At 44.2% G+C, this 15,787-nt stretch overlaps 1 protein-coding gene and 7 non-coding genes across 9 annotated transcripts in view; 3 read left to right on the top strand and 5 right to left on the bottom strand.

The window, feature by feature from the left end:
• Positions 1-13,588, bottom strand: part of LOC129182490 (scavenger receptor cysteine-rich type 1 protein M130-like) — a 21,166-nt gene extending 7,578 nt beyond the window's left edge. The window contains exons 1-6 of one of the 2 annotated variants that reach the window (XM_054778703.1): positions 13,416-13,588; positions 12,416-12,487; positions 4,938-6,800; positions 1,650-2,717; positions 909-1,232; positions 482-778 (exon numbers count right to left, since the gene is read on the bottom strand). In XM_054778703.1, the coding sequence (XP_054634678.1) occupies positions 482-778; positions 909-1,232; positions 1,650-1,767 (739 nt within the window). In that variant the 5' untranslated portion in view covers positions 1,768-2,717; positions 4,938-6,800; positions 12,416-12,487; positions 13,416-13,588. Of the gene's footprint in view, positions 1-481; positions 779-908; positions 1,233-1,649; positions 3,003-4,937; positions 6,801-12,415; positions 12,488-13,415 lie in introns of those variants that run through there. The other variant, XM_054778702.1, reaches the window with a different exon arrangement.
• LOC129184487 (5S ribosomal RNA) lies at positions 3,335-3,453 on the top strand. The gene has a single exon (XR_008571862.1). It is a non-coding gene; the product is annotated as a 5S ribosomal RNA (ribosomal RNA).
• On the top strand, positions 3,817-3,935 carry LOC129184499 (5S ribosomal RNA). The gene has a single exon (XR_008571873.1). It is a non-coding gene; the product is annotated as a 5S ribosomal RNA (ribosomal RNA).
• Positions 4,219-4,337, top strand: LOC129184497 (5S ribosomal RNA). The gene has a single exon (XR_008571871.1). It is a non-coding gene; the product is annotated as a 5S ribosomal RNA (ribosomal RNA).
• A 57-nt stretch (positions 13,589-13,645) lies between the features above and the next one.
• On the bottom strand, positions 13,646-13,764 carry LOC129183677 (5S ribosomal RNA). The gene has a single exon (XR_008571091.1). It is a non-coding gene; the product is annotated as a 5S ribosomal RNA (ribosomal RNA).
• Positions 13,765-14,060: 296 nt separating this feature from the next.
• LOC129184498 (5S ribosomal RNA) lies at positions 14,061-14,179 on the bottom strand. Its single transcript, XR_008571872.1, has one exon. It is a non-coding gene; the product is annotated as a 5S ribosomal RNA (ribosomal RNA).
• Positions 14,180-14,765: 586 nt separating this feature from the next.
• On the bottom strand, positions 14,766-14,884 carry LOC129184511 (5S ribosomal RNA). The gene has a single exon (XR_008571884.1). It is a non-coding gene; the product is annotated as a 5S ribosomal RNA (ribosomal RNA).
• Positions 14,885-15,247: 363 nt separating this feature from the next.
• On the bottom strand, positions 15,248-15,366 carry LOC129184522 (5S ribosomal RNA). The gene has a single exon (XR_008571895.1). It is a non-coding gene; the product is annotated as a 5S ribosomal RNA (ribosomal RNA).
• Positions 15,367-15,787: the final 421 nt, after the last annotated feature.

Consider the following 15,787-nt stretch of genomic DNA (forward strand, 5'->3'; position numbering starts at 1 on the left):
GTCAGCTGGGATAGGCTCCAGCATACCCCCGCGACCCCAATTAGGATAAGCGCCACAGAAAATGGATGTATGGATCTGCTTTGTCACCTATAGCACAAAGCTAATATGTCAAGGTTTGATTACACCAGTGGTTCTCAATTATTTTCTGTCATGCCCCCAGAAATCAGAAATATTTTCATGCACCCCCACCCCCCTGGAATTTCCATACTATTGAGACCATGATATTTATTTATTTATCTGTATAAACCAATGTATGAGTTGCTGGCACTAGCATAATTCAGCATGAATAAAGACACTAATACACCTGACAGCAAATTTTAGGTTTAGTCCCCCTGACATCTCACCCCGTCCCCCCAGAGGGGCCCGCCCAGCTATTTGAGAAGCATTGGATTACACGTTGATCAATCAGCTTTCTCGGCATCAGGAAAATGTATTAAATTGAATTCAAATGAAATGTACAGTCAATTAAATAGATGAGCACCTTGGCATCTAACTGCAGGAGCTGGTCTGCAGTCTTCATGGGTTGAGTTGGCACAGTCCTGGAGGCGAGTCTCGTTGCCTTTGCAGTGGAACTTTCTGGATGAAAGCAGCCCTCCTTCTTTTTTTCTTCCAAATGAGCCAATAAAATGGGAGGGGGGCCCACAGCCCAGCTCCCTGCAGACCAGCGTTTTAGCTGCAAGGTCAAAACCTTCCTCACACACCGTAGTCCAGCCTTGATCCGTCTTAACCTCCACGTCGCCGGAACAAATGTGGCCATTGCCCACAAGCCTCAATGATTCTGTAACGAAGCAGGAAGACAAGGTTTTGAGCATAAGGCTAGTTTCATGGAGCTGTTTTTATTTAATAAGTTATAGTTTGTAGGATTATAGAGCATGTAAAGCTGCTGAGACTGAGGTTGAGCAGACTACCTGAGCAGGCTACCTCCAGGATATCCGAAGTTGAATTTCTTCCCTGCACTCTCCTGTGTGCTCCCACGTAGTCTTTGCACTCCATCAGGGTGGACTCTAAGCCATGGCACCGGAACTGAACCTCCCATGCCGGTCGATGGTCATTGTTGCTCTTGTGTTGAATGGAGATGAGAGAGCCGCAATCCATTTGCGTGCAGGCCACCTGTGCCACACTGGCTGATCTTCTTCCCTGCTGCATAGTCAGGACTCGCCATTTTCTGTGATGTTTTAATTCAAGCTGACCTGTGCAGCGGCTTTCTCCTCCCACCAAACGAGCATCATCAACTGAGATAGACAGATATTAGGGTTAGGTTAAAACCAGGGCTGTCAATCCGTTAAAATATTTAATTGTGATTAATCGCATCTTGTCCACAGTTATTAATCGCAATTAATTGCACATAGATAGAAGGTTTTTGTCTATAATAGGTGTAGTCCTGGTCATGCCCAGTCGAACAGTCAAGCAAAAAGGACTGTACAGACTATTGCAAATCTGCTGAAATGGCAACCCCTATTGCTGGTGTATCGCAACACTGGAAGGCCTGGGATTATCACCAGCACGGCTGCCGATGAGACGGCGGCTTTAGGTATGTTCGTAAAAGACACTTGGTGGTCACGCCTCATGAACGTAAGAGACTATAGATAGGCTCGGTGGCAAAGCACTGACAAAGCAAGCATGCAGTGTTTTTGATTTTCTTTACTCACTGTTAGTCTGGCTTGGGTCCTGTTGCGGTGTTTTGAGACTGGAGATTTCTGTCACCAGCAGATCAAAACTCAAAAACACAAGTGAAGACCAGGTAACAAGAAAATGCCTTTGAGACATGTTTGGATTTCATGTAAACACAGTGCTAAGACCCTAAGGTTTACAAATCCTGGACCAAAGGTCATGTTGACCTCGACAATGTGAACTTTGTTTCTCAACTGCCCCCTTCCTGCTGTCCTAACACTCCTTTGAGTGCGCAACTACAAATATATTACAAAATTCTGGAACTAGATGTTTTATTACAAAGACATGCATGCATTCAGTCTTCCTGCATGCGTTAAAACGTGTATTGTAATATGGTGTTATGTCGGGCAACTACAGTCTAACAACATATAAGTCGCACAAACAAAATGGTCATGAATTCTTGCTCTCATTAACAGCTGTATAATTACCAGTCCGGTGTTCTGTGTTTACAACTCAAGTCATTAGCTGGAACTTAAAAACCAGTTTGAGATACTGATGTACTGTAAACTTCCATCTTCCTAAATGAGCTGATGGTGTTGAGACAAAAAAGCAGAGTTGATGAGGCAAACCAGTTGAACAAAGACAACTTCATTACAACCAGCACGTTGTAATTGGAGACTTAAAACTGAAAGCACGTATTGTTCCGTCGTTGCTGCCGAGAGGTCTGCCCCGCTTCGCAGCAGTCCCAATCGGTTAGTGCACAGTCAGCTCGCACGGCGCACTACCTGCTTCTCCTGGAGTCACCACCTCGGCGATTAGCGTCTCAAGGGGAGACCGAACACATACAGCGGTGTGAAAACGTGTTTGCCCCTTCCTGATTTCTTATTGTTTTGCATGTTTGTCACACTTAAATGTTTCAGATCATCAAACAAATTACAATAATTGACTAATAAACATTAGTCAATGACAACACAACAATATAACAAGAAAGACACTGGGCAAAAACAGCCTGCATGGCAGAGTTCCAGATGAATACCACTGCTGAACAAAAAGAATATTAAGGCTCATCTCAACATCTTGATGATCCCCAAGACCTTTGGGAAAATCTGAGGAGACAAAAGTTGAACTTTTTGGAAGCTGGTGTAAAAGTAACGGCACATTTCAGAAAAAGAACATCATACCAACAGTAAAATATTTTAATTGAACATTTTTGCAGTAAAGTTTGAAACTCTTGGCCTGCAATATATTAAATATTCAACGATATTAAGAATGAAATTTGGATTATTTTTAAACAATTACGGTTATTTTCTCAGACAAAATCAGGCGTTCTCAGGATAGTATGGCTGTAAGCCGTCAGCCATCCTGAAAAGTTCCTTTTTAAATGAGACACTGGCCAAAATATAATCCTGCAAAAAAAGATTGTTTTTTTAAGAAGTGGGCAATAGCGTCCTCTGCTGTAAAACGACAGCAAAGAGTGTAAAAAGCCTACAGGACCTGCTATTCCCAGGCGGTCTCCCATCCAAGTACTAACCAGGGTCGGGTTAGTCTATTTTGAAGGTCAAACAAGCTTGTCGGCTGGCTGTGGCTGCGACTAGTGGCACAAAACAGTGAAACAGCCACAAAAACCACACTAGATAAGCGTTCTCACACATACCAGACTGTTGGCAGAATTATAGCTTGGCCAGTGTCGTCTTTATAAAGAAACATTTCAATAGGCTTCATGGCTTACGGCCATACTACCCTGAGAACGCCCGATCTCGTCCGATCTCGGAAGCTAAGCAGGGGCGGGCCTGGTTAGTACTTGGATGGGAGACCGCCTGGGAATACCAGGTGCTGTAAGCCTTTTTCGCTCTCGGTAGAGTGCGCTGTTTCCACTTTTTGGAAATAGCAACCCGTTTGAATGGAGGAAGAGTATTTATTTTTGCCCTAATGAGACTAACATCCATCTATTTGTCTATCTTGGAAAAAGCAATCCATTTGAATGGAGGAAGGGTATTTATTTTTGCCCTAATGTGACAAACATCCATCAATTTATCTATTATGAAGGTCAAACAGGGCTGGCTGTGGCTGCCACGAGTGGCACAAAACAGCGAAACAGCCACAAAAAACACACTAGATAAGCGTCCTCACACATACAAGACCGTTTGCTGAAGTGTAGTTTGACCAGTGTCATCTCTAAAAGGAAAGTTTTCCAAGACCTTGACGGCTTACGGCCATACTACCCTGAGAACGCCCGATCTCGTCCGATCTCGGAAGCTAAGCAGGGGCGGGCCTGGTTAGTACTTGGATGGGAGACCGCCTGGGAATACCAGGTGCTGTAAGCCTTTTTTTGCTCTCGACAGAGGGCGCTGTTTCCACTTTTTGGAAAAAGCAGTCCAGTTGAATGGAGGAACGGTATTTATTTTTGCCCTAATGTGACAAACATCCATCAATTTATATATTATGAAGGTCAAACAGGGCTGGCTGTGGCTGCCACTAGTGGCACAAAACAGCGAAACAGCCACAAAAACCACACTAGATAAGCGTCCTCACACATACAAGACCTTTTGCAGGATTGTAGTTTGACCAGTGTCGTCTTTAAAAGGAAAGTTTTCAGAAAGTTCGCCGGCTTACGGCCATACTACCCTGAGAACGCCCGATCTCGTCCGATCTCGGAAGCTAAGCAGGGGCGGGCCTGGTTAGTACTTGGATGGGAGACCGCCTGGGAATACCAGGTGCTGTAAGCTTTTTAGGCTCTTGGCTTACAGCAGAGGGCGCTGTTTCCCCCTTCTTGGAAAACGCCATCAATTTGAATGGAGGAAGAGTATTTATTTTTGCCCTCATGTGAGGAACATCCAACTATTTGTCTATCGATCGAAAACCGTGACACAGCCACAAAAAGCACACTAGAAGCATTCTCACACATACGAAAATGTATGCAGAATTGTATTTTGGCCAGTGTAGTCTTTAAAAAGAAACTTTTCAGAGAACTTGACGGCATACGGCCATACTACCCTGAGAACACCCAACTGGTTGCAGGTGTGAGTGGCAGACTACACAGAAGTGGGAACAGATCCTCCTTATTTGAGTTATATCTTTGGCCAAAACTGATCATAGTTTGTTTAGCTTCAATGAAAAGATTCACTCACTGCCATTTACAACAAAATTTGAGACCCTTGAGGAGCAGGAACATTTTCGGGCGCTAAATGACCGCCAGGTGAGGGTGTGTAGAATGTGCATCCAGCCTGCCCACATTATTCGGGACTGCCCCAAGTTTAAATGTGGCTAACAGGGCCACTATGGCCAAGAATGTGAGGGGTGGGAAAATAGCGACCGTGACCCACTACCAGTGCCAGGTGGAAGAGCGCTGACGGGAGGCCCGATGGCGGCGGCAGCAGCAGAGGTGGTGATGCCAGGTGGAGGAGCGGTGGAGGGAGGCTTGATGGTGACGTCGGCAGAAGCGGTGGTGATGCCAGGGGGAGGGAGTGCTGGAAGGAGAATCGGCAGCGACAGCGGCAGCAGAGGTGATTGTGGTAGACGGAGAATTTTTAAATAAATAAAAAGCGACCCATTTGGGTGACATTTCAAATAAATTTGACTGAGTTTTTTTTCCAATAGAAAAATAATAATAAAATAAACTGTTATATTTAAACATTGTGGTGAAATGTAATGGACAGTTACCGTTAAATAGCTCTCTGTTGCGCGTGAAGTCCAACCATCTGTCGTAAGTGAAATAGCGGACACGTGATAGCTCGTTGACGACATCACTTTTAGCGTTTTCATAAAGTGCTGCAATAACTTTCTGGCTAAAGTGAGGACGTGATGGTGTTATGTAGCGAGGTTCAAGAACTTTAATCATATACAGTCATGGAAAAAATGATTAGACCACCCTTGTTTCATCAGTTTACTGATCCATTTTAATGCCTGGTACTACTAAAAATACATTTGTTCGGACAATCATAATGATGATAACAAATACAGCTCATAAGAGTTGAATTTAAGAGCTGATATCTAGCAACTCTTATCTTAAAAACCAAAATCGCTTAAGTTCTTACAAGAATAGCTATAGCATTGTACTCTTATGAGCCATTTTTGTTGTCATTGTTACATTTGTCCAAACAAAGGTACCTTTAGTTGTATCAGGCATTAAAATGAATGTGGTCTAATCATTTTTTCCATGACTGTACTTAAAGCCAGCGCCCTCAACAACTGAATATGGACGTAATCTCGTGGCTATAAAAACTCCAATACCATGTTACTGCTTTGGCCCGGTCAGAGTTGCTTGAGCTTACATGCTGAAGTTATCGGTGTTTGCACTAAGCTGGTTTTCTTTCTTGTAGATGTAAAATTCACTGCCGGATGATGCCGCTTTAAGTTCGCTAACATGTTCGATGCGTTTCCTGCAGCATACCTGATATCCGTGGAACAATATCAACACACAACTTTGGATTTATCCACTTGCCTTTGTCCATCCGTCAGCGAAGCCAAAGTGTTCCGAAACAGGAGACCGTAGTGAGATGGGAGGGTCTTCCAGCTCAGGCTTCTCGTTTGCATTTGCCATGATGCCATTTATCACGCCTGCGAGCTACTAGGCGTTCCTCCCCCTCACTCAGATGCATCCGTGCAGAAACTCGCCCAGGGCTTTACTCCCGTGTGAAGCGCTTAGATCATGCTAGCAATAAATTTAATGATAAAAAATGCCATAAAATATAACCGAAACGGTACGAAATGGACCGAACCGAACATGCAGAACCCAAACGGTCCAATACATCCATGTGAACCAACATTAACAATCATAAAGCACCTTGATGCAGCATAAACAAATGAAACGTCCAACAAAACATCCCTGATTTGTCAATAGTGTATAACAATATAACAAGGTTATCTGTACCTTGGTTGAGTTTGCCGGCATCAAGCTGAAGAAAGAGCTTTTGAAGTACTTCAAAGGTCTTCAGTTCCTTGGGATAACTGAGGTTCAGTGCATACAGTATATTACACCCATTAAGAGAGCACATGCAGAGGTGACTCCCCCCAGGTCATGTAGAACTCCAACACCCTTGATCACTATTCCAAAATCAGATGGAGGAGTGCTGGCATCACCTCCCTCCACTTTGATGATGTCGATGCCAAGGGTAAGTTGTGCAGCAGTGCCATCAGCATCCTTTACATAGGGCAGTGGTCCCCAACCCCGTGGGTCATCTGGTACCGGGCTGCACAGAAAGAATAAATAATTTCCATTATTTAATTTTTTTATGTTTTGTTTTGAAAAGTGGCCGGATTCTCTCCGTTACATCCATCTCACTTGACGCATGTCCATTGTGCGTGTGCTAACTTTATCTCATGCCGCACAGATCGACTACTACTGTATTTTTACCATTTTTCTTTCACCTCATATTTGGTGTCAAATGCTGATACTATGTGGGAATGCATAAAGGTAAGTTTTCATGACTTATTGAGTGCTAATGTGCACATTTGTCTCACACACGTCAAACAGCGATGTAATAATCTCTCTGGAAAAACTTGGCTGGAACTTGAACAGGTGGATGGTGGGTCGGCATTCATTTGTGCTTTTATTTTGATATTACTCATGTCGTAGTTTTACACAATACATAATAAGTAAGATAAAATAGATCGCTAGAATGTATGAACCCCCTTGGTACACAGGAGATTTGTGGGAACACTAGCCAGTCCGTGGGTCAAAAAAGGTTGGGGACCACTGACATAGGGGACAAAGAAAGGACACAACCAATCTATGAAATCACAGATTTTGTAGAATTCCAACGATTAACTTTTGCCTTTTAAGTTTCCTTCTAATGAAGCAAAAATGACCAATCAGGTATTCTTTGAAGAGGATGTTCGGGTCTTCCTTCAGGTTAATACAAAGCACCCCGAGTATGCAGTCCCTCCTCTTTTCAACAGCTTCATTCTAAAGAGAGAGAAAAAAAATACTGTAATATTATTCTGACTGTTAACTTGTCAGTATACTTGTCAAAACTGACTAGTAAACATCAGTTTATAATTCCACATTGTTCACTTCCACTAGCAAAACATACCTGTGTGATGGGGACCAACATCCTCCTGGTGTTAGACCCTGCAGAGCCTCCTTTCTTCCTGAACACTTTGATGAACTGGCCAGTGCTTGTCATACGTCTACCACAGTGAGCAATCCTGGCCACCTGATCATGGATTTGTCCCTGATGACCTCCTGCCTTCTGTATTGGAAGGTCTTAGCCATCTTTTCTTTGACAACTTTATCATTATGTCTCAAAGATGGCGCCCTCCGTGGCAGACGTCTCTGTGACACTCTCCCGTGTTTTTCTATTTTTTGCTATTTTATTGTTCATTTTGGACATTCAACACACTCACGCAGTACATTACAACAGGGAGACACTTTTGAACATCGGCAGGGTTCACCATGAACTTTCATTTAGCCTCTCAGACTTTGCCTTTCTTCTGCGCCGGGAGAACGCAGCAGCCTGCGGCCCCGGTGAGCTGAATACCCGGCGAGCAAAGCATCCGAGGCGTAAACGAGGCAAGCGAGCCGGCCTGCATGCTAGGCTAAAAGCTAGAGCGACTAGGCCACCGCTACCAAGCTTGCTGCTAGCCAACGTCCGCTCTCTTGAAAACAAGATGGACGAACTACGAGCAAGGATTACAGCTCAACGTGAGATCAGGGAATGCTGTGTCCTCACCTTCACAGAAACCTGGCTGACGGAGGATATACCGGACTCGGCGATCCAGTTGGAATCATTTGCTGCTTACCGGGGAGATCGGACTTTAGCGTCTGGTAAACACAGAGGTGGCGGCGTCTGTGTTTACGTAAACAAACGGTGGTGCACAGACGTACAGACGATGGAAAAGCACTGCTCGCAGGACATTGAGCTGCTGATGGTGAAATGCAGACCTTTTTATTTGCCTCGTGAGTTTAGCGCTGTGTATTTAACTGCTGTTTACATCCCACCACGAGCTAACACTGCTAATGCACTAGGCCTCCTGCATGACATCATCGATAAACACGAGACCAAACACCCAGACGCTGTATTCATTATATCTGGCGATTTCAACCACTGTAACCTCAGGACTGTCCTCCCCAAATATTACCAGCATGTGAGCTTTCCCACAAGGGAAAATAACATCCTGGACCAAGTCTACTGCAACATGAAAGGTGCTTTGAAGGCTGTTCCAAGACCCCACTTTGGAAAGGCTGACCACATCTCTATATTCCTTTATCCAACGTACAGACAACTTCTCAAAAAAGCTCCCCCTGTAAGTACAGCAGTTAAAGTATGGAATGAAGAAACTGATCAAGTACTTCAGGACTGCTTTGGCTGCACAAACTGGGATGTGTTTAAAACTGCAGCGGGGAGGGAAGATTGTACTGTTGATTTGGATGAATATGCTTCTGCTGTTACTGGCTACATTAGCACATGCATAGAGACTGTTACCACCACCAAGTATTACAGAAAATACCCTAACCAAAAACAGTGGATGAACTGTGATGTAAGGGCTAAGCTACGTGCTCGTTCGACCGCATTTGTCATGGGCACCGCTGATGACTACAAAAAGGCCAGATATGACCTGAGGAGGTCCATACGAGAGGCCAAAAGACAGTACAGACAGAAGCTGGAGGGCTACTATTCCACCTCAGACCCTCGGCGCATGTGGGCGGGGCTCCAGCACATCACAGACTATCGACAGCAGAGTAGCGTAGCCACGTCCAGCCAAACCACACTTCCAGATGAGCTGAACGAGTTCTATGCCCGCTTTGACACCCAAACTTCTGATGAGCAGAGAGGGTGGCTGAACCTGGGGAGCACACAGGACGCACCTCTCATGGTGACATCAGCTGATGTGCGCAGGGTTCTAAACAAAACAAACCCACGAAAAGCAGCAGGCCCAGACAACATCTCAGGACGTGCACTTCGGGTTTGCTCATCAGAGCTAGCTGATGTGCTTGCTGACATATTTAACCTGTCGCTTGCACAAGCATCTGTACCGACCTGCTTTAAGTCCACCACCATAGTGCCCGTACCCAAGAAGAGCAACGTGACCTGCTTGAATGACTATCGCCCTATAGCACTCACTCCTATTGTTATGAAGTGCTTTGAAAGAATAGTCATGACCCACATCAAAAAGAGCATCCCGGCGGCAACTGTGGACCCTCTACAGTTTGCATATCGCCAGAACCGGTCCACGGATGATGCAGTCAACACTGCCATCCACACAGCCCTTTCTCACCTACAGGGCCAGGACACATACGTCAGAATGCTATTTATAGACTATAGCTCTGCTTTTAATACAGTCTGCCCCCACAAACTCACAAATAAGCTCCTCACACTTGGCCTGTCTCCCTCCCTCTGTAACTGGGTGTTTAACTTTCTCACAGGCAGACCCCAGTCAGTCAGAGTCCTCAACCGCACATCCAGCTCAAGAATTGTGAGCACTGGGACCCCACAGGGGTGTGTGCTGAGTCCACTCCTCTACACGCTCTTCACCTACGATTGCGTGGCCTCCCAGAACAACACCAGCATCATTAAATTTGCGGATGACACTACAGTCATCGGACTGATCACTGGTGGTGTTGAAACATCATACAGAAGAGAGGTGGCGGACCTCATAGCTTGGTGTCGTGATAACAATCTCCTTCTCAATACAGATAAGACTAAAGAGATGATCATCGACCCAAGAACAAGGGAAAAGGAGCCACATAGACCCCTGTTTATTGGTGAGACTGAGGTGGAGAGGGTGAAAACCTTCAAGTTCCTTGGCACACACATCAGCGAGGACCTCACCTGGTCTCACAACACCCAACAAATTATGAAGAAGTCCCAAAGGAGACTGTACTTCCTGAGAAGACTGAGGAAATTTGGCATGTCCACCACAATCCTGAGTTGCTTCTACAGATGCACCATCGAAAGTGTCCTTACCGCCTCCATCACTGTTTGGTACGGTAACTGTACAACACGTGATAGGAAGGCACTCCAGCGGGTGATCAAGACCTCACAGAACATTGTTGGGGCAGCCCTCCCCTCACTGCAAGACATTTATACATCTAGAGTCCTACGCAGAACACACAACCTCATCAAGGACAGCACACATCCACAACACTCATTATTCACACTCCTACCATCAGGCAGACGCTACAGGAGTTTGAAGTCCAGGACCACAAGGCTGGCAAACAGCTTTTACCCACAGGCCATCAGGCTTCTCAATGAAGCACTCAGACACGCCACACGCAACACACACTCATAGCACTTTATTTATTTATTTATTTATTTGTATTATTTACTTGCATTAATGTCTCTTCTGTTGTTGCTTAATTTCTTGGTATTTATGTATATGTGTTTATGTTTCTTATGTTCTTATTCTTTCTTGTGTTTTTCTTTCTTTTCCTTGGGAGAATGAACAGAATAAGATTTTCATTGCATGGTATAACTGCTGTTTACCATGCACATGACAATAAAACTCTCTTGAATCTTGAATCTTGAATCTTCTTGACCTCAGATAACTCTCCAGCAGGATAGCGAGGACAAAAATTGACTTTGGCTTTCCCCTGTTTTTTGTTTTTTTTTTTACATCGTAGCAGGCTGACATCTATCTGCAGGCTTGTGCTTGAGAAAATTGATGCTCAGTTCTGGGCAACCCAAGATTCTAAGTTTTGTCCTGTAGTTTGCCATCTTATACCTAAGGCGGATTTTCTAGCCGTAGAAACCACTGAAGGATCCCTGTTCTCTCAAACACGGATGTGCTTTGATTAAAACTTCAGCAACAGATTACATTTCCACACTGCCACATTCACATCTGGGAGGGGAGGGGCCAAAAACAAACAAAAAAACCCACAAAGGATATATTGGTAAAGGAAACTCAATTTGTAAAACAGTTTTAGGAAAGAAAAGTCTGACTGTTAACATACCACGGGCAAGCTCAGCAGTGCGATCTACACATCAATGAGTTAGCAAACAGCTATCACACCCAGGATCTGAAATTTGTCATGTTAATAGGATCTATAAATTCATGTAGTTCATGACTTGTTTTAAAGATCACTAGAAATATAAAAAAATAAAAACAGAGAATTAATTTCACCTGATAAATGTTTCTTAAAATAAAAATCCTGGCAACTCAATTCACAGTAATTAAAGATAGATAGATAGTCGTGAAGAAAGAAAATTACAAAAATGTAAACTAATTATTTGTGTGCTTTGTGCAGAATCCTACAATAGATACATTTTCTTTAAACCTACTTTCATGTCAGTCGTCACCATGACAATCCAAGGTAACGGGGCACCCCAAAAGATTCCAAAGGTACATCAATATGTAAAGTAAACTTTCAAATTCATCGCAAAGTGGATCAGTGGATTTTCTGTATTAAATGCAGATAGATGGCTTCTGTGTGTTGAATCTTCTTTAAAAGAATATAAACAAACTTCTTTCGACAAAAGATCTGCTGACTCACTACAAAGCATAGTAAAACATCAGAGAAAGTGTGATACAATATCATAGCTGGGCCTTAAATTACAAATTCACGGCAAATGCAACTTCACTTACTGAGCAAATGAACTGTAGCGGTATATTGTTTGTCATGTTCACTTCCGTTGGTGCCTGATTTCTGCAGCTGTCAGTAAAAGTTAAATCCACAGCAATGGTGAACTGTGGTAATAGTTACTTCTAATCTTCAATTACAGTTTAACATTTCAGGACCACAAAAAGTCCTTCTTGGGACTGTCTGTGTCACATTTTAAGAATAAGCTTAAAGCTCCTGAGCAGAGCATTGTAAAAGTAAAACACACAAAAACAACAATGTTAGTTCACAGTTAATTATACTTACATATAACTCTGTTGCCAGTCACGTCTTCAGAAAGGAGTTGGATGAAGATTAGTCTTAAATTGTATCCCTCACCTGTAAATTCGAGAGGATCCGATTACAATTAACTCTTCAGTGAGGGAAAAAGAAGCACACTCAATTTCATAAATCAACATGAAATATAATAACAGGAGCTACCACGAGAAACAAATGCTTGCCAGAGGTTCCTACGTCCATACTGAATATGTTCCAACCGGCACTGAGGGAATGCAGACGCTATCTCGGCTGGTTATGATTCTCATCATCATTATCATCATCATCATAAACTTTATTTCAGACACATGCATGGTCCATAGAATAAAAGATGGGTATCTCTTGCTATATAGATTAAGGTGCCAGTGTTTCCACAAACTAGAAAAGAACCTGACTGAGCTTTGTACAGGGTTGGTCAGCACACATACTGTATGATGCTGTTTACATAGCATGTTAGCCTACACATACGTCTGTACATGAGGTTCCGTAACACAGCAGCACAAGTTGGTACAGCAGCCTGAACAAACATTTGACTGGCACTAGTCCAGCGGGGCTTAAGGTGCCCCGCTGGTCTAGTGCCAGCGACATATTTGCGACATCCGGCTTTAAAGTTAATGCTATACTTGCAGCAAAGTAGGAGGGCTACTAGCCCCAGTACCTGTCCAGGAGGTTTAGAACTCTAGCACCTCTCTCTGTCAGCAGCAGGACCACAAAGTGAAAGAAATACAGTATAAGTGAAGCCCTGGAACCGCAGAGAGATATACAGCAGTCATTGACAACTAAGCCTCGACTGGTAACAGGTATGAGAGCCGTTGTCATGAGCTAGCTCGATGCTAACTTTAGCTAGCGGTAGCGGTTAGCTAACACGTGCTTCTCAGCAAAACTCAACGGCTCTAGTACTCCTAACAACATAACACTAGAGGTTCCCATTGTTGGTGATACTTTACCATTGGAAAATGCCACTGGTGATTTATTTTAGCAGCTAACTTACGTGCAAACTCTTGGTCCACCCCCCCGACTTAACTGAACACATAAATAATATATAGTGCACAACCCTCCTCATTCACTTTTGTGAGTGTGGAAGGAGAGTTGACAGCGGCAGCAAATAGATGGATGTTCCTCACACGAGGGCAAAAATAAATACTCTTCCTCCATTCAAATTGATGGTGTTTTCCAAGAAGTGGGAAACAGCGCCCTCTGCTGTAAGCCAAGAGCCTAAAAAGCTTACAGCACCTGGTATTCCCAGGCGGTCTCCCATCCAAGTACTAACCAGGCCCGCCCCTGCTTAGCTTCCGAGATCGGACAAGATCGGGCGTTCTCAGGGTAGTATGGCCGTAAGCCGGAAAGCTCTCTGAAAACGTTCCTTTTAAAGACAACACTGGTCAAAGTGCACTTCTGCAAAAGGTCTCGGATGTGTGTGCACACTTTGCTGCTAGTGTGGTTTTTCTGGCTGTTTTGCGCCGCCCGTCGCAGCCACAGCCAGCCTAGAAGCCTGTTTGACCTTCATAGCAGATAGACAAATAGATGGATGTTCCTCACACGAGGGCAAAAATAAATGCTCTTCCTCCATTCAAATTGATGGCGTTTTCCAAGAAGTGGGAAACAGCGCCCTCTGCTGTAAGCCAAGAGCCTAAAAAGCTTACAGCACCTGGTATTCCCAGGCGGTCTCCCATCCAAGTACTAACCAGGCCCGCCCCTGCTTAGCTTCCGAGATCGGACGAGATCGGGCGTTCTCAGGGTAGTATGGCCGTAAGCCAGCAAGCTCGCTGAATACTTTCCTTTTAAAGACAACACTGGTCAAAGTGCACTTCTGCAAAAGGTCTCGGATGTGTGTGCACACTTTGCTGCTGGTGTGGTTTTTCTGGCTGTTTTGCGCCGCCCGTCGCAGCCACAGCCAGCCTAGAAGCCTGTTTGACGTTCATAGCAGATAGACAAATAGATGGATGTTCCTCACATGAGGGCAAAAATAAATACTCTTCCTCCATTCAAATTGATGGCGTTTTCCAAGAAGTGGGAAACAGCGCCCTCTGCTGTAAGCCAAGAGCCTAAAAGGCTTACAGCACCTGGTATTCCCAGGCGGTCTCCCATCCAAGTACTAACCAGGCCCTAGTGGCAGCCACAGCCAGCCCTGTTTGACTTTCATAATAGATAAATTGATGGATGTTTGTCACATTAGGGCAAAAATAAATATCCTTCCTCCATTCAAATGGATTGCTTTTTCTAAGACAGACAAATAGATGGATGTTAGTCTCTTTCGGGCAAAAATAAATACTCTTCCTCAATTCAAACGGATTGCTTTTTCCAAAAAGTGGAAACAGCGCCCTCTGCCGAGAGCGAAAAAGGCTTACAGCACCTGGTATTCCCAGGCGGTCTCCCATCCAAGTACTAACCAGGCCCGCCCCTGCTTAGCTTCCGAGATCGGACGAGATCGGGCGTTCTCAGGGTAGTATGGCCGTAAGCAATTTAGGTCTTGGAAAACTTTCCTTTTAAAGATCACACTCGTCAAACTACAACCCTGCAAAAGGTCTTGTATGTGTGAGGACGCTTATCTAGTGTGGTTTTTGTGGCTGTTTCACTGTTTTGTGCCACTAGTGGCAGCCACAGCCAGCCCTGTTTGACTTTCATAATAGATAAATTGATGGATGTTTGTCACATTAGGGCAAAAATAAATATCCTTCCTACATTCAAATGGATTGCTTTTTCTAAGACAGACAAATAGATGGATGTTAGTCTCTTTCGGGCAAAAATAAATACTCTTCCTCAATTCAAACGGATTGCTTTTTCCAAAATGTGGAAACAGCGCCCTCTGCCGAGAGCGAAAAAGGCTTACAGCACCTGGTATTCCCAGGCGGTCTCCCATCCAAGTACTAACCAGGCCCGCCCCTGCTTAGCTTCCGAGATCGGACGAGATCGGGCGTTCTCAGGGTAGTATGGCCGTAAGCCGGCAAGCTGTCTGAAAACTTTCCTTTTAAAGACAACACTGGTCAAACTGGATGCATTGAGCTGCACATCGTGACTTGTGACTGCCTTTGGGTAGGGCGAATCTGTCAACAGCACACGCCGCTGCTCACCATATCAGAAAACTCCCCAACAATGGCAGGAAAAGTCGCTAGATTTGCCGCTCGTCGCTTTTGAAAAAATATATCAAGGAGGGTTGATTTCACCAGATCTAGCGCCACAATCTCAAAGTTGTCAAAAGTGATCACGGGTCTGCCAGTTTTTGTCAGCATGCGGCCAATACAATGTTGCAAAAACATGTATTATACATAATGACATTCTACAGCTTGTGTAATGTCGTTCATGTAATTGTGACACTATTATTCTTGGTAATCCCACAATAAAATACACGGAAATGTCATACAG

The sequence above is a fragment of the Dunckerocampus dactyliophorus genome, chromosome 6 (assembly GCF_027744805.1).
Source record: "Dunckerocampus dactyliophorus isolate RoL2022-P2 chromosome 6, RoL_Ddac_1.1, whole genome shotgun sequence".
NCBI lineage: Eukaryota > Metazoa > Chordata > Actinopteri > Syngnathiformes > Syngnathidae > Dunckerocampus > Dunckerocampus dactyliophorus.